Source organism: Dipodomys spectabilis, unplaced genomic scaffold (assembly GCF_019054845.1).
Source record: "Dipodomys spectabilis isolate Male_0828 unplaced genomic scaffold, ASM1905484v1 ptg000783l, whole genome shotgun sequence".
NCBI classification, from domain to species: domain Eukaryota; kingdom Metazoa; phylum Chordata; class Mammalia; order Rodentia; family Heteromyidae; genus Dipodomys; species Dipodomys spectabilis.
The window spans coordinates 10,900,683-10,924,921 of NW_024871460.1; the positions used below are offsets into that span (position 1 = coordinate 10,900,683).

The 24,239-nt window shown below is 35.5% G+C and overlaps 1 protein-coding gene across 4 annotated transcripts in view; it reads left to right on the forward strand.

Annotated features, from left to right (window-relative positions):
• Positions 1-24,239, forward strand: part of Csmd3 (CUB and Sushi multiple domains 3) — a 926,836-nt gene that overhangs the window by 237,784 nt on the left and 664,813 nt on the right. For all 4 annotated transcript variants that reach the window (XM_042673149.1, XM_042673151.1, XM_042673150.1 and 1 more), the window contains exon 5: positions 17,883-18,090. In XM_042673149.1, the coding sequence (XP_042529083.1) occupies positions 17,883-18,090 (208 nt within the window). The remainder of the gene's footprint in view (positions 1-17,882; positions 18,091-24,239) is intronic.

Consider the following 24,239-nt stretch of genomic DNA (forward strand, 5'->3'; position numbering starts at 1 on the left):
CTAACTAAGTGCCATTAAAGAAAATCACATGAACAATTTTTATTGTGGAGATAGTATTCTAGTTTAGATTTATAGAATGAGGTCAGTGGGAGGAACATTTCATTTTTCAGAGTGGTATCTGATTTCTTTGGGTGAGGAAAGAGCAATAACACAGGAGTGCTGAGGTGTAAGGAGAAAGGAGAGATGACAAATGTGACAAAATCTTGATGTGACCAGTTGTCTTTTCAAGCAGGAATCCTTGCTAAGCTTCTCAACGCTGACAGCATGATATCAGGCTCACTGATCATGGCTGACTATTAATACAATATATAAAATATTTTCAATCTAGGTGCTTTTCAAGAGTTGTGACTTCCAATCCATAGCCTCTATTCATTAATTAAACATTTCACTGAAAGCCGAAAGAGATTTATGGAGAAATAAAGGATTGTACAAAGAGAATTACTTACTGTGATGATCAGTGGAATGAACCCCATGCCGTTGTTTTATTCACCAGATTTACTGAAGGGATATAATGGAGCATGATCTCAGAGTCTTTTTTTTTTCTAAAGTGCCTGAATTGTTATGCAGAGTATTCTTTATAGATAGGCTAAAAATAAATACTGTGATGTTCAAAAAAAAAGGAAATAATGGTGTTCATGTGTCATTGATGTTTGTCTTATGGATTTTATAATCCACAGATGAGGAGTCTAAAGGATTTTATAATGTGAATTGATAGTCTCTATTTCTTTGAGATGATTCTTAACATGTGGACATCTGCCTAGTAATAAAAATTTTCTATATGCATTGAGTACATCATCCGTACTCAATCCTGTTTTACCATCTTTCTTAAAAAATCTCCTCATATAAACCTTGAAGCTAATAAATGTATAGATGTGCATCCCCACCTGATATTTGATACAGATGCAATGAAAAAGGGAGGGAATACTCTAATTATACATTTTTTTTCTTTGAATAATAAGTCTGGGTTGAATCTAGTAGGTTTAGAAAGAGAGAGAAAGAGAGAGGGAAATAGCTCATTATAAAGTTAGATGAGGGAGGAACTGGGGTGAAATTGATAGAACAGTACATTTTCTCTTAAAGAAATAAGTTGTCCTTAATACATTTAAGCATAAACAGACATTTTATAACTATTTGAATGACTTTACATAGAGCCCAAGAGTCAGATTTGGATTCATGGTAAGCCATGTGGAGTACATATTCAATAAAAGAGTAATGCAGAAATACCTCACGGCCTCATAAAGCATTCAATTTTCAAATGTTTCAATAACCTACAAGTTCATCTTTATGTTTGAGGATAAACTCCTGAACTGATCAAATGCTGCTGATCCTATCCCCAGCTTAGGACATTTAATAACTAGTGACCACCTAGAATTTTACTCAAAATAATAAATGTGAAATTACATAGAAAACGGGAAAGATGAAGCATTTGGATCAATCTCACTGTAGTTTTTGAAGAATTGAATATAAATTTTACAGTGATGTGGTCCAAAGAGAGATACATTTTGTTCTATATAGCACAGAGAGCAAATACTTGAGCTTCGTGAACCTTCCAGAGTCTATCAAATCAACTAATTTCTGACATAGTGCAATGGAAGCTATACACAATGGATAGCAAATAGGTATGGCTGTGTTACAATAGAATTTTATTTGCAAAAACAAGCAACAGACCAGATTTGGCACATGAGCTACTTTCCTGAATCGTCCTTCAATTGATATTGATAAGGCCTGATGTTATATTTGATAATAAGGCAAATAGAACATTAACACATGAGAAAAATATTTACCTTATTATTTATTGAGGAAAAACTACTAATACATTAAAAGAAAGTCTAAGTTTATAGCAATAGCTAGGAATTTAAGGGCAATCTTAGCATGAGTTTGCTGCACCAGTTCTAACACTGGTTAATACCTATTAATATAATTAATCATAAACTTAGTGTTACAGCATCCATCATAGGGAAACAACTGACATTTTTCTATAATGAACATATGACTTTGCTGTCTGTTTTGTTAACAATATTTAGTTGGACAGTAATTCCAGGTGCAGACCATGACATGACACACTGTTTATGGCCTTATTTCATAGCTTCAAAATGGCTCACAAGGTTGAGACTTCAAAGCAATTTCAGACTTATTAAATTAGGTTTAATACTTATATATCACTGCTTTAACCAATTATTACAAAGTGATGTTTTGTTTATTTAAACAATTGTTTATGTATTTATTTATTTACTCGCTTACTTCTAGAAAATAGAATTAGGGCTTCCAGTTGTTTGTCTGCTTATTTAGATGGCTGGAGCTCTATCACATTAGGTACACTTCCAGCTCAGCTTTTTTTTTTTTGTCTGTTTTTCTTTGTGGGGTTTTTTTCCTAGATATTTTGGAGATAAAATCGAATGGCCTTTTCTTCCTGGGCTAGCTCGGGACTGTTGTTTCTGAAGCTCAGCCTCCTGAGTAGCCATGATTGCAGGGATGAGACATTAGTATTCAGGACAAACATAGGATTTTAAAAGAACAAAAGAATTTAAAAGATTTTAAAAGAATAAAATTGCATTATTTTATTGTATTATTTATTTAATTGTATTATTTTATAATCTGTAGGTTAAAGGCTTGTCAGATTACAAACTAGAATTACAATGTTGGAAGGCTTGTACTTTCTGAAATCTCACTGGAATGAATGGTTTCATTTCAGGCTAGAATTACAATGTTGGAAGGCTTGTACTTTCTGAAATCTCACAGGAATGAATGGTTTCCTGACCTTCTCTAGCATCTAGGGTTTAACTCTATTGCTTGACTCCTGATACCCTTCTTTTATTTCCAAAGCCCAAAGTATGGTGCTGCTAAATCTTTCTTTTATTTCTTCTTTTTTTTTTTTTTTGCCAGTCCTGGGGTTTGAACTCAGGGCCTGAGTTACTTTTGTTCAAGGCTAGTACTCTACCACTTCAGAAACAGCATCACTTCCAGCTTTTTCTGTTTAGGTGGTACTGAGGAATCGAATCCAGGACTTCATGCATGCAAGGCAAACACTCTACCACCAAGCCAAATTCCCAGCCTTACTTCCTCATGTTTAAGATAATTACATTGAGCTTGCAGGAATAATCCCACAGGTATCTTTTCATTATGAGTGAGCAATTGCACCTTAATTGTACCAGCTGAATAGTAACCTTAATTTCATCTTCAACCTTACATTTTGTTTGGCCTCACGAAGAAAAAAAATCATAAATTTCCTTGTGATTTACTCTCTTGGGAGAGTCAGTATTTCTGCCTAGGACCCATTCTCTACAGTATATTGAAATCTAGATGCATTTACTTAATTGCATTGTAACAGAGATATATTTATACACCTCTCTGTGGTAATTTTGCTTTTATGTAAAATAGGCCTGTGAATATAGAATAAATTATCACTAAAAGTAAAGTGGCTAAAGGAGATTTGTGTAGTATATATGCTCAATTAATGAAGCTACTAATTTTAAGGGTGTTAAAATTGTCTGTATTTTTGTAGCTAGACAATAAGAAGAAAGAAAGATGATTTCTGAAAACAAAAATTATAAGTGGTATAAATAACTAAAATGATTGATTTTCTTGATGTGGAGACAAGATGGAAAAAGAGATATGATGGAAAAAGAGATATGTAAAACATAAATGAATTTTGTAATGTCCATTTATCACATTTATAACATATTGCTTGGTTGATTTCTTAATAACAGCAACAATATAATACATCAAAAAATTCAGATTCAAAATTTCAATATTAGATGGCTTATGAATTACATGACATAAATAAATAAAAATTTGGTATTTCAGTTATAAATCTTTTGATATCCTTTTTCAACTTTTTTATTTTATTTTTTATTTTTATTTTATTTTATTTATTTATATGTTTGCTGGTCCTGAGGCTTGAACTCTGAGACGGGGTGCTGTCTTTGAGATCCTTTTGCTCAAGGCTAGCACTCCACCACTTCAACTACAGAGACACTTCAGATTTTTTCTGTAACTAAATTGGAGATTAGAGTCTCACTGATTTTCCTGCCCAGCCTGGCTTCAAACTGCTATCCTCAGATCTCAGCCTCATGAGTAGCTTGGATGACAGGCCTGAGTAACCAGTATCCCGCCCAAATTTTGATATATTTAAAATAGATAAAACAAACTGCATATAAACTATTGCTTTTTGGAAGTTGAGTTTTAATGATTTCTACCTAGTAAAGAGGTATCCGTCAATGTCCTCATCAACAATTTTACATAGTAAGTCCTTTAAGAAGGAAAGGATTTACTATTTGATTTACTATTGCTCCTTGTTTGCATGGTTTGGGAATTTCCAGATGTTTATAAAGATTTTTTTTTAGTTTAAAGCCTGAATTATTTTAGTTCCAGATAGAAGCAAATGATTGTAGGGAATGATGGAACATAAGTCACTGGGACTAAGTAGTGGGTGATACAATAGCCAGAGATATTGTAGATGGGGAAAATACCAAAGGATACAATAGCAGAAGATACTGTAACAGGAGATACTATACTGAGGATTTTTGTAGCAAGCGGTGTTGAGAAGGAGGTAGTGTAGCAGAGAATGGTGTAACAGGGCTTCTCTAATAGGTATTGTTACAGCCAGCGAGGGCTGCTGTAGCCAAAGATGTTGTAGAAAGAAATGCTGTAGCAAAGGATGCTGCAGCAGAAGATGCTCTGGAAAAGGATCCTGTTAATTGGGGGATTAAACAACAGAAGATTCTGAAACAAAGAATGCTGCATCAAGAGATGCTGTAGCAAGGAATGTTGTTACAGTTATGGCTGTAGCACGGATGCTATAGCAGAAGATACTGTAGCAAATGATATTGTACAAGTAGATGCTGTAGCAGGAGATGAAATCATAGGGGATGTAGGAAGAGATGATTTATCAGAGGATGTTGTAGCAGGAGATGCTGTATCAAGGGACCCTGTGAACAAAAAAAAGGTGTTTCAGAGAATGCTGTAGGAGGAGATATGAGGATATAGAAAATCTAGGGATGTTGTAGCAAGGAGTGCTGTAGCATAGAATGCTGTTGCAAAGAATACTGTAGCATGGGATGCAACACCAGAAAACATTGTTGGATGTGATAGTTTATAAGGAATTCTGTGCTGGAGATGCTGTAGGAAGGGTTGCTGTGGCAAAGAATGCTTTATTTAGCAATGGATTATTTAGCAGTAGATCCTACAGCAGGTAATGTTGTGGCAAGGGATTGTGTACCAAGAGATGCTGTGGCCAAGGATGTTGTAGCAGATAATGCTATAGCAGGGAATGGTGTATTAGGTCAGGCTGTAGCAAGGTATGCACTAGCAAAAGATAATATTGCAAGTGATATTGTATCAGTGTCAGATGTGGTTGGTGGTAGCAGATGATGCTTTAAGAGAAAATGTTTTGTAGCAGGAGATGCTGTAGCAGAAAATACTGTAACAGAAGTCACTGTAGCAAATGTTAATATAGTAGGTGACACCGTAGCCATTGTTTCCAAAAGTTATTAGACCATATATAGTAGTGTTGACAGTTACTTCTAATAAATCCATCTTCATAGAAATTGATGGCGTGCTCGGAAGCACATGATAATTCATGCTGGAAATATTACCATTCTACCCTGATAGTCTCATCCTGAAGGACAAGAGAAGCAGATGTTTTCTTCCCCCAATATTTAACACAGTCGATTGTGCATGACTAATTCTTTTGCTAATCTTGTCTGGTGTCAATCTTTTGGTTTTTAGTGAAAGTTTCCTTTGGGGATATAGATGCACACATGGCTGACCTGCATGGCTTTTTATCTCCAGGGCTCTAGTAAAATATTGGCACACACAGCTAAATTGAGTTGGAAACATAAGGCACAAAAAAGCTGGTTTTATGCAAATGTTAACACAGTATAAAAAGTCATTTATAGCACAGCTTCACCTCACTAACACTCACTGACATTAGGATAGGTGTTCAAATTAACCATATTAAAAAAAACTGAAGTGTTGCCATGTCTAGGCCCTGTATGTGATGTCTTCTAGTCCCATTCAGCTTTTTTATGATCAGTAAGCCAAGTTTTCAATATTCATGCCAAATTAAAAAAAATCCAAAAGGGCTGAGTAGCCAAAATTCATTTGTATTTGGCTTTGGACTTACCCTCTCAACTATAATTGGCTTTGGGCTCCATAAAAATTGGTTCATATTCCCTAAACATCCTGAGTAAGTGACCCAGATAAATAGTAGGTGGCAAAATTTTGGATGAACGATCCACAGCTTGAAATTTACATCTGGGATACTGATTAGCTATAATTTTTGATAAATATGTTTATTACTTGCAAGTTTAGCTGTTTATTTGAGTCTGAAAGAGATTTCTTACAACAGTAACTTGCTAAAGGTTAGTGCTAAAATTATCTCTTGAATAAAGGTAAATACTGCTTACTTTTGCCAAAGCAGAAGTCAGCTAATGGAGGTCTTAGAATTGTCTGTCTCCTTATAACTATCAAAATTGCTTAGATGGATATTTTAGTGTAGATCAATACATGAATATATACACAGAAGACTTTCATTTTTGTTTGTTTCCTTGTTTTTTTTTTTTTGCAGTTTAAACTACATGCTTTGCATTTCCAGTCTTGGTTTGCATAAAGCTTGTACTCTACTATATGAGTCACATTTCCAAAATGGCCTTTTTGCTGGTTTCTAGAGGTATAATCTAGAGAACGTTCTGCCTGGGCATGCTTCCAACAGTGATCTTCAAGGATTACAGACATAAGCCACAGGATCCTGGCTAAACTTCACATCTTTGTAATACAAAATTTAATTATTAAACATTTTGCTAAAGAACAAACAAATTATTTTACGGAGAAACAGATTTCCATTCCACTTCATCTGCTAATTTGAAGCAATACAATTCCAGAGAGGAAAAAGACAGAGGGAGAGAGAGGCAGAGAATCAATCTGATATACTATGAATTAATCTTTAAAAACAAGATTTATCCAATTAGTTTAATTTTAGAATGAATGCAGATAGTGGAGCAAATAATATTTACACTTTTTAATGAATGGCAAATATTTCAATGTGAGAAAAAATTTCAAAAATGTTAAGAGATTTGTGAATTTCCACAAGGACATTTTGTGTAAATGATTCCACTGGAAATTTTAAGAAAATCTAAATATGTGAAATCAGTTTTACTTAAATACGTTAAACATTCTTTTGCCGAGCACCGGTGGTTCATGCCTGTAATCCTAGCTACTCAGGAGACTGAGATCTGGGGATCACGGTTCAAAAAGGCCAGGCAGGAAAGTCCGTTAGACTCTTATTTCCAGTAAACCACCAGAAAACCAGAAATGGCGCTGTGGCTCAAGCGGTAGAGCGTTAGCCTTGTGCTGAAGAGCTGAGGGATAGCATCCAACCCCAGAGTTCAAAAACAAAAAGCAAAAATCGTCATTCTCTTACACATTTGGCCTTATGTATACATATATATGAGTATATATGAACAAATATTTACTATGCAATTTTTGGATCATACTTTCTCAATGATTAATTAGCAAAACTATGTAAAGTATACAAATGATTAAATGTTATCAAATTATCTGTATTCTTGAGAAAATAAAGTCAAAGTAATACTAGGAAATGTATTAGAGACATCATAAAATTTTAATTTCCATATATCAATAATATATTTTATTGTTGTTACTGTTGTTGGTCGTGGGCTTGAACTCTGGGCCTAGGTGACGTCCCTGAGCTCTTCAGCTCAAGTCTAGCACTCTACCATATGAACCACAGCAACACTTCCCAATTTTCTGGTGATTAATTGGAGATAAGAGTCTCATGGTCTTTCCTGCCCAGGCTGGCTTTGAACCATGGTTCTCAAATCTCTAGGATTACAGGCATGAGTCACCAACACCTGGCAATAGCTTTCTATTTTTTAAATAAAATCAGTCTGCAGTTTTATATGCATTCTGCCTGCTCATTGTGGTAACCACAGGAAATTCTGCACTATATATTATTTATTTCTATGAAGATTTAATTCTAATAGGAAGTTAAGTTTAAACAAAAAGTAGAATTTACTACAAATATTACTTATCATTGTAATACATGCTTTGGTGAAGAATTGATGGATTCGCTAGCAGGCATATAGGCATTGTGTCCCGTGGATATTTTTGTCTTGGTTAACCTTCCTTTGGATATTGCCTTCCATTTTTCTGTGTCATCTCTGTCATTGTACATGTTCATATACTTTATTCTTGACTTATTTTTTCTTTTATGTATTGAGTTTCTGGGTTCTGAAGGATTGAAGATATTTTCTTTTCTTATTAATAAGTTTTTTTATTGTGAAAATACTGTACAGAGGAGTTACAATTACATGAGCAAGGTAATGAGTACATTTCTTTTTCTTTTTTTGTTGTGAAAATACCATACAGAGGGGTTACAATTACATGGGCAAGATAACGAGTACATTTCGTATGAAGCATTGTTACCTCCTCCTTTGTTTCCTTCCTATCCCTGCCCTCCCAACTCCCCCCGCAAACTTGTAAAGTTTGTTTTTCAACGTAACATCTTGTACATCTCATTTTCGCAATTTTCTAAGATGCTTTCTTTGCAAACAAATTAACTTAGTGAACTTAGAAGAATCATTAACTTTGCTTCACTTACCTCTTGTGAGTTACGAAATATAATTTCCATGTATGTGTGTGTAGATACATAGATAGATAGATAGATGGATAGATAGATAGATAGATAGATAGATAGATAGATAGATAGATAGATAGATAGATAGATAGATAGATAGATAGATAGATAGATATGGATATAGATTCTTTTTCTTTTGGAGGTAGTGAATTTGATCTTAGGGTCTCATACTTGCTAGGATGCCACTCTTCTAGTTCAGCCACATGTCTAGACTTACATTTTGCTGGTTACAATAAAAATGAAATCTAGCAGACTTTTCTGTGTAAACTGGCCTCTTTCTGTGTTCCTCAGATCTCTGCCTCTTGACTAGCTAGGATTACAAGCATGAGCCAACAATGCCTGACTCATTGACTTACTTTGGTCTGTATTTCTTTCAAAGCTCTCACAAGGATTAAGTGTGGATATCTATTTTATTATTCATTTTAAAAACTATCATATCTTAATTGAACATATTTATGGAATATAGTATTATATCTCAACTCATGTGTACAATTTGTGCTGATCAAATATAAGTACTAGCATTTGACTTTGACTTGATGGTATGTTTTAAAGTTAAAGAGCTTTTGTGTCTACAACAAACATAAGCCATTTATTCTCCAAAGTTGTTCAGTCTATATTTTATATAATTAAAAATGTTTTCTCCTGTATTTCATTGGAGATAAAATAAGTTTAACAGCAAATTATATTTAAAATATAGAATTCATGGCCATATTGAGAAGGAACTAATGCTTAAACCATCAGGTTCTATAGAATAATTTAAATCACCAGACCACAAGTACTCACATACTTTGTTATTCCCAAGAGGCTTTTCATGGACAAAGGTTTGCTACCTTATTTTTTTTTCTCTCACTTTCCTTGATCTTCCTACTACTCTATTTTGTAGCAGAAAATGAGAAACAAGCAGCAGCAGTGAACCTGTCATTTAGCTAGTAGAGATGACAAACGTGAAAAGAAATTCTGGGGACTGAGAGTGTCTCCTCCACACCCTGCTGTGACAATTTTGCAAGAGGGAGTAACAAGTCAATTGTGCTTTCACCCTGCAGGAAATTCTTCTCACCTACAAAAGTAAAACTTCTGTGACTTCCATGACACTGGAAGGAAAAAAATTGTGTGTGTGTGTGTGTGTGTGTGTGTGTGTGTGTGTGAACTAAGAGACTGTTGCCTGCATTTAATACAGTGATCATGAGCTGTCTCATAATGATTTTACAAATAAGAAATCATCCCAGAAGTTTAAGTGATATAGGCCACACTATTATTAGCATATTTGTCCCCATACTTTAATTCCTCTAGAGAATATACTTATAATCATATTATCATAGTGTCTGTCAAACATTTGCTTGAGAAAGTATATGAAATTCTAGAGAAATACAATGCATAGTTAACTACATAATACTTTCTTGTGTAACTACAGTAGGTCAATTTTATTGTAGATACTTAAGAGAAACCTGTGACTATTGTAATAATAATAATAATAATAATTTGTAGTATCATAATATGCATCCCTTCAGGCCATTATTTCTTTTATTGTTGTTGTTGTTGGTCATGGGGCTTGAAATCTGGACCTGAACACCTTCCCTCAGCTCTCAGCTCAAGGCTACACTCTATCTCTTCAGCTACAACCAGTTCTGGTTTTCTGGTGGTTTATTGGATATATGAGTTTCATAAACTTTCCTGCCTGGGATGGCTTTGAACCATATTCCTCAAATTGTAGCCTGCTGAATAGCTAGGATTATAGGCATGGCCCACAAGCACCCGGCTCAGATTATTATTTCTAATAGTCCCATACATAGGAAATTCAAGATCTAGGTACTTGTAGATTCAGAGGGTAATGGAAGCCATAATCCAAACCTTTTGTTGTATGATTGAAGCAGGCCCACTTAACTTCCAGTTTTGAGGCCTCTGCCTTCACAGATCTAAATCCTACTAGAATCCACTCTCTTATGCAATTTCTATGGGCAATAGGATTCCAATGTTGATTTGTGGTAGGGACAGTATGAGAGAGAAAGTCTGCACTGAGGGTCCATGTCATTCTCAGTGCAGCACAGATTTTCACAAGATGTTTGTGAGGACAAGAAAAGTCTGTGACTGAAGTCCCCAAACCCACTCCCTGTTGGGCTGTCCTCATCTTTAGAAGACCTTCTAGCTGCCACAGTGGTATTAAAAACAGTCTATCTGAGATGACAAGAGATACTCTCCTTGTGATTCTGTGTCATAACGACTATAATGTTATGAAAGCAAAGGTCACTGTATTGAAACATGAACAATTTCTTGGTTTATTTGTCTTCAGCAACTGCATCAAGCTCTTACAGTTTCTGAGAGACTCTTGCAAATAATAATCAATATTCTTGCCTCACTGAATTGTGTGTAACCAATTCCTTAAAATTAAACAAGCTTTGGAAAAAAATAGTTGCTATGTAAAGTAAAAAGTATGTTTCACAAATGCTACATATTGAATAAGTGGTGAAGACTGAGCTGAACAACAGAAACTACCTTAATGTGAAAAGTGAGGGTTTTACTTATGATATAAGAAAGCTAAGTGTGGAACCAACCCAGATGTCCCTCAGTAGATGGATGGAAGAAATATATATACATATATACATATGTATATATACATATACGTATATACATATATACATATATATATATATATATATATATATATATATTCTATGCCTCCATAAGAAAGAATGACACCACCCTGTTTGTTAGGAAATGCAAAGTCTTGGAAAACATATATTAAGTGAAGTAAGCCAGACCCAAAGAAACACAGGTCCCATGGTTTCCCTTATTTGCAATAATTACTGTATGTCTACGTTAATCTTACCAGACAAGCAGCAAAGGTCAAAAGCTATGCATATATGACCATATAAGATGATGCTAAGTGAGATGAACTCCAAGATATGGACACAAGAAGTTATTTCTTTGTTGTTGTTGGTTTTAACATACTATGTGATTTTTTTTTTTGTTTCTTTTGTATGTTCTTCCCACTATGACAACCCCTGTTGTCATTGTATTTGATTCTGATTCCTTGCATCTTTTTGTTCTCCATATATATTTTTATTGTAAAAATACTGTACAGATCGGCTAGAGTTACATGAGTAGGGTGGTGAGTACATTTCCTATCAAGAGTTGCTTCCTCCTTCCTTTTTTTCCCCTACCAACCCTTCCCTTCTCCCCCTCCAGAAATTGTAAAGTTCGTTTTCAACATAGAGTCTTGCACATCTCATTGTTACAATGGGTCCACCTGTTTCCTTATTTAATCATTTTGTTATATACATTTTTATAATTTGGAGAAGGGAAGGGAAATAATAAAATGTTGAAACAATGATACAGGTGGACCCATTGTAACAATAAGATGTACAAGACACTACACTGAAACCAAAGAGTTTGGAGCTATGGCTCAAGTGGTAAAATGCCAGCCTTGAACAACAACAACATCAGAGGAGAATGGGAGAGTGAGGTCTTGTACTGGCACAGAGATGAAGATTAATTTTCCAGTCTTCTATCTATCCTGCCTCAATGTGTTAACACACATAAAGCAAAACTGGAAAATTGGGTTCATTCCATATGGTCTAGGAAGAAGTGTCTCTTTAAGAGCAAAATCTTATAGCTTCAAATTATTAAGTATAACTAAGAATAGTTACAACAAAGTGAACTGTTTCATGTATGCTTGGTAGTTAATAGCAACATAATTTTAATGTAGATTGTCTAATTAAGAAACACACAACCGTGACACCTGTCATACAAACAAGAAGCCCTACATAGACGTCAGATTCACTTCAGTGCTGATGGAAGTTTCTGAGTTAGCAAGGGAGGTTGCAGAAACCGATCCCATGGCAAATCTGAGATATGATTGAATACATAGTATCTAAAATTGACCATGTGTATTCCTCTCTCACAATTTACAGCTCATTTCGCTTTGGTGACAAACAAACCTATTTCCTGCACAAAACCCCCAACCTTGAGCTATTTCAGAAGAAACTGATAGCAAGAAAGATACTGATCTCACACAGTATGAGATCAGTGTCTGCAAAGATGTGTTACAGAAAACTGTTTTAGGTGATATTTTTGAACTATGTTCATTTTTTTTAACAGATATGCTTTGGAGAAGATCCAACTTCTATTATCTTAAATGAAACATGCAGTCTCATATCCAAACCCAGGCACGTTCACTTATTTTCTGAATCTAAATAAATGTGCTGGAAATTAAAGGTGAATAAAATATCATTCGAATTTTTGGAAATGGATTGAATTTTTCTTTCTAATCTTTACATTAAAATATAAATAACTTTATTACCTTTTATCCTGTTGGATAAATGAGATTAAATAGCATTATTAACTCATATACAATTAATTACTTTAAAATATTTAATGAAGACTATTAGATTCCCGTGTCATTATGATATGATAAAGCATTAAAGAAGGTAATAACATTTAAATTTATGCAGGAATACCAATTGGTTAATCTCAGAAAAAAATGCACACCTAATTCCTAACTTCCTGTCCAATGCACCACCGTGTTGCCAGAAAATCAGAGCATCTAAATTGACTATGGTCCTTGCATCTAGCAAGAGAAAAATTAGGCATGATTCAGACAAAGGACAGTAACATCAATGATTATTAGAAAATAAATATGGCAGAGAATGGACTCACGGTATCCATAAGTCACTTCAGCCCATCTTAGCTAATTTTGTGTCATCTCCCCAGGTAGAGAGCTTAACCTTGGGTTAAACAAATTCAGAGCTCTTGAGGACAGTTTTCTGATTGGTGTGTTTCCTTTCTGTTTCCTATCATAATTGACAGTATAAAGGTTCTATTACTTAAGTAGGGACAAACCAGCATATTCTGGAGGCAAAGTAACATAAAATACACTTTCTTGGACCCAAATCCTGTGAATAGATATATCATAATAAAAAGGGTACAGAAACACTAAACATACAAGAAAATACAAGAAAGCTGGGGATGGTGGCTCACGCCTGTAATCCTAGCTACTCAGGAGGCTGAGATCTGAGGATCGCGGTTCAAAGCCAGCCCGGGCAGGAAAGTGCGTGAGACTCTTATCTCCTATAAACCATCAGAAAACCGGAAGTAGCACTGTAGCTCAAGTGGTAGAGCACTAGCCTTGAGCTGAAGAGCTGAGGTACAGCACCCAGGCCCAGAGTTCAAGCCCCACAACTGACGATAAAAAAGAAAATACAAGAGTTCAGAACTTTGCTTTCAATTCTTGAGGAACTGAATTCTCTTTCTTGTTTGCAAGTACTAGTCAGTAACATTTTGGTTTGAATCCATTTTATTTCCTTAAATCAGGCTATTTTGTAAGTTGATCTCTATTCTATGTTTCAATTGTTTGCAGAGATTTGTTTTATATGAAACTAAGAAAATTCCAAGTTGTATAACTTGAGTATGCAATATATTATTAAAAGCATGACAAAGTTTTAAATATACACTTTGCACTCTAAGTGCTTTTTTTTGACAAAATTACATTTTTTTTTTTTTTTTGTCGGTCGTGGAGTTTGAACTCTGGGCTTAGGCGCTATCCCTGCGCTCTTCAGCTCAATGCAAGCACTCTACCGCTTGAACCATAATGCCACAGGGCCACCTCTGGTTTTCTGGTGCCTAATTGGAGATAAGAATCTCACAGACTTTTCTGCCCAGGCTGGCCTTGACCCATGATCCTCAGATCTCAGCCTCCTGAGTAGCTAGGATTACAGATGCCACCGGCACCAGACACAAAATTACATTTCCACCAATGACAATATATATGGACATACTTTAACACTTTAATTTGAACAAATGCAGAATTCTGAGGGAGTATTTGACATTGCTCTAGATTCTGTACAAGAGGCCTGCCAAGAAAGGTGTAGGGGCATAATTGGAAAGAAGCTGGAAATGTAATGCCCTGACTAGCAGTAGGAGAGAAGAATGCAATCGGCCAGCCAGAGACGTATTTACTTACAGCAGAAGTGATGGGAGCTCATCTGATCATTTCATGTGAAAGCCTTGAGCTATCTTTCTTCAATAATCTGAGAAAACCTATGATCACTGTGACCAAATCAGAATCAAGAAAAGAGAAGAATTCCTGTCTTCTTGTCCCTTGCTATTTGCAACTTCAAGAAGATTGTAGCTCCCTGAGAAGGACAGAATAAATAGAAATTTGGACAGGGAAAACTGAGAACAAGAACATACTCCTCTGTCTCGGCTCAGCCCTTCTGCCACAAATTCACACTAGGAAAATTAAAGAAGCTTAACTAGAATGTTTTTGTTTCCTTTTGAATACTGAAGGTTAGACATACCATTTCATGCCCTAAATTTTTAATTGGTCAGTTTACTTTTTAAATGGACACACTATATTTTATTGTGGAAATATAATATTTCAAAATATGGTCATATTCTGCATAATGACATTTAATCAGGCACAAACATAAACAACCATGGTCCTATAAGAGACATATTCATTCATCCAAGTACAAGCGATACTCAGAGACAAGTGTAGCAAAAGTGGAACTTTAATGATATTCTTGCAAGAAAAAATGTCTGCTGGAATTCATGCTCTCCCCAGTTACAACGTGTAATTTATCCCTAGTGTGAAAAGTCTCCTCCAATTCCTCAATGAGTACTATTGGGTATATGCTCTGTCTTACCTTGTACTGATTAATTCAAATACATGTACTTTTTGAGTCTTGTTGAATTTTAGAAGCAAATTATTGATGGTGTCCACTCTATCGATCTTTTTTGTTGTTGGTGGTGATGGTGGTGGGGCCTGAATTCTGTGCCTGGTACCTGTCCCTCAGCTCTTTATCTCAAGACTAGCACTCTACCACTTGAGCCACAGAGCCACTTTTGGCTTTTTCTTCTTGTGTGATGCTGAGGAATTGAACCCAGGACCTCATGCATGCAAGGCAAGCCCTCTACCACTGAACCACCTTCCCAGCCACTCTATCTTTCTTTTGTGGCAGGCAGGCTTTTATGGCTATATAGTTTCTGGCAAGTACACAGTTTCTACATTTACTTGTTTCAGTCCAATCTTCTTCTAACAAGTCCTTTTTGTCTATGGACTTTCCTTTCCAATGCATGAAACTGGTCACATCAACAAGCTTCTGGTTTTCTACATAGGGACATAAACCTGATATTGGAATTAGACCACCAATAACTTTATTCATGAGTTTGTTTGCTTGTTTGTTTGTTTATATTGTTGTCATTTGTCGGGCTTTAACTCTGGGTCTAAGTCCTGTCCCTGAGCCTCTTCGTGCTCAAGGCTAGCACTTTCCCACTTGAGCCACAGTGCTACTTCTGTTTTTTGAGTGGTTAGTTGGAGTTAAGAATCTCATGGGGACTTTTCTGTCTGGGATAGCTTTGAACCACAATCCTCAGATCTCAGCCTCATGAGTAGTGAGGATTACAGGTGTGAGCCGCTGGCTTGACTTTATCTTTTAACACTATACTGTTATAAGACCTATTAATATCAGAGTCATATTAATCTGCACACACACACACACACACACACACACACACACTATTCCACTCACCTCACAAAACACTGAAACTAATTTCTTGGAACATACCTCATCATCATTAAGCAATACCTGGCTGTGTGGATAATACCTGGTGAATAAACAAAATAGCTAACACATTTGTTACATGACATTCTTACCAGTTTTTGTGGTGAAAACAGGTGAGTTATAATCTGTGAACCTGATGACTATTTATTTAATCTGAGTATGAAACAAAATGATATGTGTCTGCTTCAACTTTTATCTAGGCAGGAAAGTGAACAGCTAACAGAACTGCATTAAACATCTGTGAATCAATTACATTAGAAGTAGTTAACTGTGACATATTTTATTCCAATGTTTTATGTAACCTTGGCGTTGGTACTTGGAGTTAAAGAGTGGAAGTGATTTGCAGTTGGGGGTAGTAAGAGGCAAGACAAGTTTATGGCAAACTTTAAAATATAGAGAATATTATGGGGAGAAACACCATTGCAGTAATACACCATGAGGTCTAGACAGGACCAATAGTGCATTCTAATTACCTAAAAAACAGAAGCTATAGAGAGAGAGTAGAGTAAAATGTGTAGTAAAATTGTGTATCATATTTACAATAGTATGTGATGAAAGCTAAACATGTTTTAAGAGGAATACATGTTTGTTCTGATTTAAGGATTATGAAGCTAAATGTATAAAGAATGTTCTGGAAAAGGCTAGCACAAGTTGAATTCTATGATCTAGTAATAAAGTTCTCCCCATTTAAAAAAAACAGTGCATTATTCACTTGCTGTAACACGTTCAGCAGAAAGATGTTCTTTTTTATTTATTCTGCCTCTAGAGTTATCCATCATATGAAAGAGTAATTGGTCATTATGGTGACAGATATTTCCTCAATGAGTTTAAATTGAAGGAATTCTCTCAGTGGGTCAAAGAAACCACATAAATCATGATACAGTTTGTTGCACAGGTAAACTTGTAACCTATTAAGCTTGATTGTACTAAATAATGTCCTAATAAGTCAACTGCTAAAGCTTCAATTCATTCAGGAGATAGTAGGCTTTTCTGACATTTTTATTCTAAACCCAGCCCTGCCTGAAGCCATTCAGACAGAACCAGCATCAGCCCAACCTTCTAAATATAAAGGAAGTTGAATAGTTTTTTTTTGATATTGTATATGCATATATATTATAATGCTTTGGTTACAAACATTTACATTATTTATTGGTGTCATATGAATATTTTCATACAGAAATACTAGTTAATACATTATTTCTTTTTAGTGAAAATATTTTGAATATATAATATACATTGATTTGATTTGTATCCACAGAAACATTTTTCAATAGCTTTTGGAACATAGTACCAGCAAACTATATTATGTTCTCCCTTAAGCTGTATCATTATAAAAGTGAAAATACAATAAGCAAGCACAGAGTCACTGACAATTTCCTATAAACCCTTTAGAAACATACGTTTTGGTTTCAGTCCCTTTGTAATATAAATATAAAAAAAACTGTGTTAGTTTTGCTGTCCTATATTATTACACAACCATTGGTTATATAGATATGTCTCTATGTACATATGTAGTTGTAAATTTCTTATTAGGCTTATTTTGTATGACAGGGTTTTGATACGATAATGTTGAGACTAGTATTTTTATCCAACAATATTAAGTTTTCTTAAGGCAAATTTCATTTACTTGAATAGCTTACAATCAACTTTGTTCTTGTCTCTCCCAGCTGAAGATGCATGCGGAGGAACATTGAGAGGCTCCAGTGGCATCATATCTAGCCCTAGTTTTCCGAATGAGTACCACAACAATGCGGATTGCACCTGGACCATTGTGGCAGAGCCTGGCGACACAATTTCACTCATATTTACTGATTTCCAAATGGAAGAAAAATATGATTACTTAGAGATTGAAGGTTCTGAGCCACCTACAATATGGTAAGTATAGAGTTTATATTAAACTAGCAATGATGTCATTGTCTGAAGCAAACTGGTAAAAGGATGCACCTTACTAAGTTTGGATAGTCAAACATTCATCTAGGTACAGGCAAGTTACATAAGGAAATACTGTCAGAGCTGAGGGATATTTTTGAGAATTGAGTGAACTTTTACAATATGGAGTTTTCCATTAGTTTTACAGTGTCAATCAACCAATGAAAGGAAATCAATAACTGTTTCACAAATCTAAGGAAATAGATGCTCCTGTCATATTTCCTGTTATATTTCTCAACATGTTAGTACACAGTTGATGGCTCCTTTTAAGTTAAGTGAATAGTCTTAGATATAATTTGTCATGTTTATGCTGAGAGATGACTTACACATTCTGTTACCTGAAAGTGAAAATTGTGTATAATCTTTTAGGTGAAGATGTTCTGTTTATTTGGAGAGTCAAAACATGGTCTAAGGAACATAAAATGATTCCAGAATACCATTTTTAGGACATGCATCTCTTAGTTCCACTATAAAACAGTCATTATTTATTTATACATACAAAACTCTAATAGATTCATTGTCCATATAAATGGTCATCAAGGAAAAGAATTAAGATATAGGCCCAGCTAAATGACTATGTTTGGCAGTTTGTGATTCCATGCATGACTGCACAACTTCTTGGAGTAATGTGCAGTAAATTGTGAATATTAAGCCAAGTGTATGTTTCTAAGATATTTCATCTGTGAAAATGTGGATTACTTGAGAGCAGCCTTAGAAAGCCAACTACAGAACCTTAAGAGAAGGAAACTTTCTTTTCTCTGGTACATCTAGGACATCTGTAAACTCTGAGCATCTTACATACTATATGTAATCTTCATGCTGTCATCTGAAACCTAAGATGATATGTATTTCTTTCCCAATAAATTCACGCTTAGCTTTCATTTTCAAGGTAATCTCATACTGCTCATCATCTCATCTGCACCCTAGGCTGGCAGCAGAAAGGGAAGGAAAATAAAGCTGTATACCTCTCTGCTGATTCAGCTGCATGTAAGGTGCCAACCTCAAAATTCTATACAATTAGTCTTAACACTATGACATCCAGAAATAAAGAATGCTTGAAGATGTGTTTCAGTAAAATTGGTTCTGTCACTGGCACGAGCACTGTGATCACTGGAAATTTAATAGAATGTCTTATGCCATATTCCAGAAAGACATTTGAAGCCAGCCTGAGAAGATGTATCCACAAGATTCTCACATCCAATTAACCACCAGAAAGTCAAGTAGAGCTATAATTCTAGTAGTAGGGTTCCAGCCTTGAGTGAAAAGCTAAGGTGTAGCATCTAGACCCACTTCTAAGCACAAAAATAAATAACAGCATAACTTATACTATATTTAGGGATAATAATTTTACAAATTGGATCTATTGATATTGACCAAATTATCAATTAGTTTTTTGAGTCAAGGAAAAAACAAGATACTTGATTAGGAAGGTTGATATAAATCATCTAAACCTAGTCTTAGCACTGAGGTTTTCTTTTTTTTTATTGTGAGAATACCGTACAGAGGAGTTATCAAGCATTGTTGCCTCCTCTTTGTTTCCCCTTCCCATCCTTCCCATACTCTCCTCATTATCCCCACCCGATCCTCCCCACCCCACCAAAGTTGTAAATTTTGTTTTTCGACATAACAACTTGACATCTATTGAGATAACCATGTGGTTTTTATCTTTGCTCTTGGTGATGTGCATATATTGAACCAGCTTTGCATCCCTGAAATGAATCCTGTTTGATCATGGTGTATGATTTTTTGGATGAATTGTTGAAGTAGATTGGCCAAAATTTTGTTGGGAAGTTTTGCATTAATGTTCATCAAAGAAATGGGTCTATAGTTCTCTTTCTTTGATGGGTCCCTGCCTGGTTTTGGGATGAGGGTTATTATGTCTTCATAGAATGAGTTCGGTAGTGAACTTTCTCTTTCTTCACCCAATCCGTGGGCTTTCTATTGATCTTGCTAGCTATGTCCTTTGCCATGCAGAAGCTCTGCAATTTCATGCAATCCCATTTGTCCAACCTTTCTTTGATTTGTTGTGTTTCTCAGACTCAAGAAAATTTCGGCCTGTGCCAAGGAGATCTAGGATTTCTCCTATTCCATCCTGTTTTCAGTGTCTGTTTTAACTCTGAGGTCTTTGAACCATTTGGAGTTGATTCTGGTGCAGGGTAATATATAAGGATCTAGCTTTAGTTTTCTACAAGTAGTTAACCAATTTTGCCAGCACCATTTACTGAAGAGGCTGTCATTCTTCTGTTCTATTTTTTTAGCTCCCTTATCGAAGATTAGATGGCTATAGGTCTGTGGGTTCATTTCTGGGTTTTCAGTTCTATTCCATTTGTCATGAGGTCTGTTCTTGTGCCAGTACCAAGCTGTTTTATTACTATTGCTTTGTAGTAGAGTTTGAAATTTCATATTGATATTCTTCCAGCGCTGTTCTTTCTGTTAAGGATTGATTTTGCTATTCGGGGTCTTTTATGGTTCCATATGAATTTTTGGATTGCCTCTTCTATTTCCTTGAACAGTGAGGTTGGAATATTGATAGGTATCTTATTAACTTTGTAGATAGCCTTGGGAAGTATTACCATTTTCACGATGTTGATCTTTCCAATCCAGGAGCATGGGAGTTTTTGCCACTTTCTAAATTCTGTTTTGATTTCCTTTTTCAGGTTTTCAAAGTTTTCATTATAGAGGTCCTTCACTTCTTTGGTTAAGTTAATTCCTAGGTATTTTATTTTTTGTGAGGTTAGTACAAATGGAGTTGCTTTCCTAATTTCAGCCACACTTTTCTCATTGTTGTCATATAGAAAAGCCATTGATTTTGGGGGGTTAATTTTATACCCTGCTACTTTGCCAAAGTTTTGAATCAGCTTGAGTAATTTGGGAGTGGAGTTCATGGGATTCTTTAAATACAAGATCATGTTATCTGCAAAGAGGGAGTTTTACTTCTTCTTTCCCTATTTGGATCCCTTTTATGTTTGCATCTTGTCTTGTTGCTGTAGCTAGGCATTCTAATACTAGGTTGAAGAGCAGTGAAGAGAGTGGACATCCTTGTCTCATAACTGAGTTTATAGGAAATGGCTTTAGTTTTTCACCATTGAGTATAATGGTGGCTATAGGTTTGTCATATACAGTTTTTATTGTATTGAGGAATGTTCCATGGATTCCTAATTTTTCCAGAATCTTCATCATCAAGGGGTGTCGTATCTTGTCAAATGCTTTTTCTGCATCTATTGAGATAACCATGTGGTTTTTATCTTTGCTCTTGGTGATGTGCATATATTGAACCAGCTTTGCATCCCTGAAATGAATTCTGTTTGATCATGGTGTATGATTTTTTTGGATGAATTGTTGAAGTAGATTTGCCAAAATTTTGTTGGGAAGTTTTGCATTAATGTTCATCAAAGAAATGGGTCTATAGTTCTCTTTCTTTGATGGGTCCCTGCCTGGTTTTGGTATGAGGGTTATTATGTCTTCATAGAATGAGTTCAGTAGTGAACTTTCTCTTTCAATTTCATTGAAGAATTGAAGGAGTATTGGTGTGAGCTCTGCTTTGAAGGTCTTGTAGAATTCTGCTGTAAAACCATCTGATCCTGGGCTTTTCTTAGATGGAAGGTTTCTTATTGCTGTTTCTATTTCAATGCTTGATATGGGCCTGTTAAGATGGTTTAACTCATCTTGGTTTAGTTTTGGCATGTCCTTATTTGCTAGGAAAAGGTCCATTTCTGCCAAGTTCTCAAACTTATTAGCATAAAGATTTGAGAAATATTCTGAATTGAGAAATGTTCTGAATTTTGGTTGTCTCTGTGGTGATGTTTCCATTCTCATCCCTGAGTTTATTTATTTGGGTGTGTTCTCTTTTTTTCTGATAAGATTTGCTAAGAGTCTGTCTATTTTGTTAATTTTTTCGAAGAACCAACTCTGTTTTGTTGATTCTTTCTATGGTTTTTCTCTGGATTCTAATTCATTTAATTCTGATTTAATTTTAATTATTTCTTTCTGTCTACTGGATTGGGGTTTATCTTGCTGCTCTTTTTCAAGGAGGCTCAGCTGTCTCATTAAATTGTTGGTTTCAGATCTCTCCAATTTGTTGATGTAGGAACTCAGAGCTATAAACTTGCCTCTGAGTACTGCATTTGCTGTGTTCCAGAGGAGCTGGTAGTTTGTGTGTTCATTTTTGTTGAATATCATGAACACTTAAATTTCATTTCGAATCTCTTCCATGACCCACTGGTGGTTCAACAGTGTGTTGTTCAGACTCCATGTGTTACAGGACTTTCTTTGGTGGCTTTTTGTTTTGAGTACTAATTTCATTCCCTTGTGGTTTGAGAGAATGCAAGGTATAACTTCAATGTTTCTGAATTTGGACAAGTTTGCTTTGTGACCTAAAATGTGGTCTATTTTGGAAAATGTTCTATGTGCTGCTGAGAAGAATATGTATTCTGATGCTGTTGGGTGAAATAGTCAGTAGATGTCTGTTAAATCTAGTTGATCTATGCAGTTGTTTAGGTCTGCGGTTTCTCTGTTGAGTTTTTGCCGAGTTGATCTATCTAGTGGGGACAGTGGTGTGTTAAAGTCCCCAACAATTAATGTCTTTGGATCTATGTGAGATTTGAGAGAAAGTAGAGTTTCTTGGATAAATTTGGGTATTCCATTGTTTGGCAAATAGAGATTTAGAATTGTAATATCCTCCTGAAGGAGAGATCCCTTAATTAGTATGTAGCAACCTTCTTTATCTCTTCTAACTAAGTTTAATTCGAAGTCTATTTTATCGATATTAGGATTGCAACTCCTGCCTGTTTATGGGGGTCGTTTGCTTGGTAGGTTTTGTTCCAGCCTTTCACATTCAAAATATGTTTCTTTTTATGGGCAAGGTGTGACTCCTGAAGGCAGCAAATAGAAGAATCTTGCTTTTTAATCCAACTGGACAGTCTATGTCACTTAATTGGAGAGTTAAGCCCATTAATGATACGAGATAGGACTGAGAGGTATTTGGGAGTTTCTGCCATGTTATCCACCTTCTTGGGGTTGCGGCAACTGTGTTCTTCCTATGGTTCTTGGATTCTCAGTTTGGGTGCAGTTTCTTGGCCTTTATTGTGGTCTTGTTGGTTTTCTATGTGTAGGACATCTTTAAGAATCTTTTGTAGGGCTGGTTTGGTGGAGATATGTTGTTTCAATTTTTCTTTGCTATGGAAAGTTTTTATTTGACCTTCGGTTATGAAGAAGAGTTTAGCTGGGTACAGTATTCTTGGTTGATAGCTGTTTGTCTTTAGGGCATGGCATACATCATTCCAGGCTCTTCTTGCTTTATTTGTCTCTGCTGAGAAATCTGAGGTGATTCTAATTGGTTTCCCTTTATAGATGATTGATCTTTTCTCCTTGACAGCTTTAAGGATCTTTTCCTTGGTCTTAACTGATCCTGTGCGGATTGTAATGTGATGGTGGGATGTCCTGTTCTGGTCTGATCTATTTGGGGTTCTAAAAGCTTCTTGTATCTGAAAAAGTCTATCTTTTTGCATGTTTGGGAAGTTCTCTGCTAGGATCCTGTTAAATTTCCTACACCATTAACTTCTGTCTCTAGGTGCTCCTCTACACCCATTACCCTCAGAAATGGCCTTCTGATGGTTTCTTCCAAGTGTTGAATAAATCTATCATATTTCTTGGATTTGTCTTGGATGGTTGTGTGTTCTTTCTTTATAATATCTAGGCTGTCTTCAATCCCCAAGATTCGATCTTCTGCATGGTCTAACCTACTGTCAAGACTTTCTACGTTGTTTTTTATTTCTTTTCCTTCTAATTGGTCAACTTTGATTGCTTCAAATTCTTTGTTGAAGCTTTGTTTTAGATCTTGTATGAACTTCTTTACTTCCTTAATTTGGTATTCCGTGTTTATTCTCAAATCACTTAATTGATTGATTATGGTTTCCTTGGACTGCCATTCCTTCTGTTCGGCTCCATTCAGCATTCTCTTTGTGGTCTCCCTGACTTCTTTCAGCTCTCTGTTTATGGATTCCATGAATGCCTATTGATCTTTGTCTATTCTCATCCCGCGCTCACAATTCGTGTATAACTCTTTGATTAGCTTCCTCACGTTCACAAAATTCCTG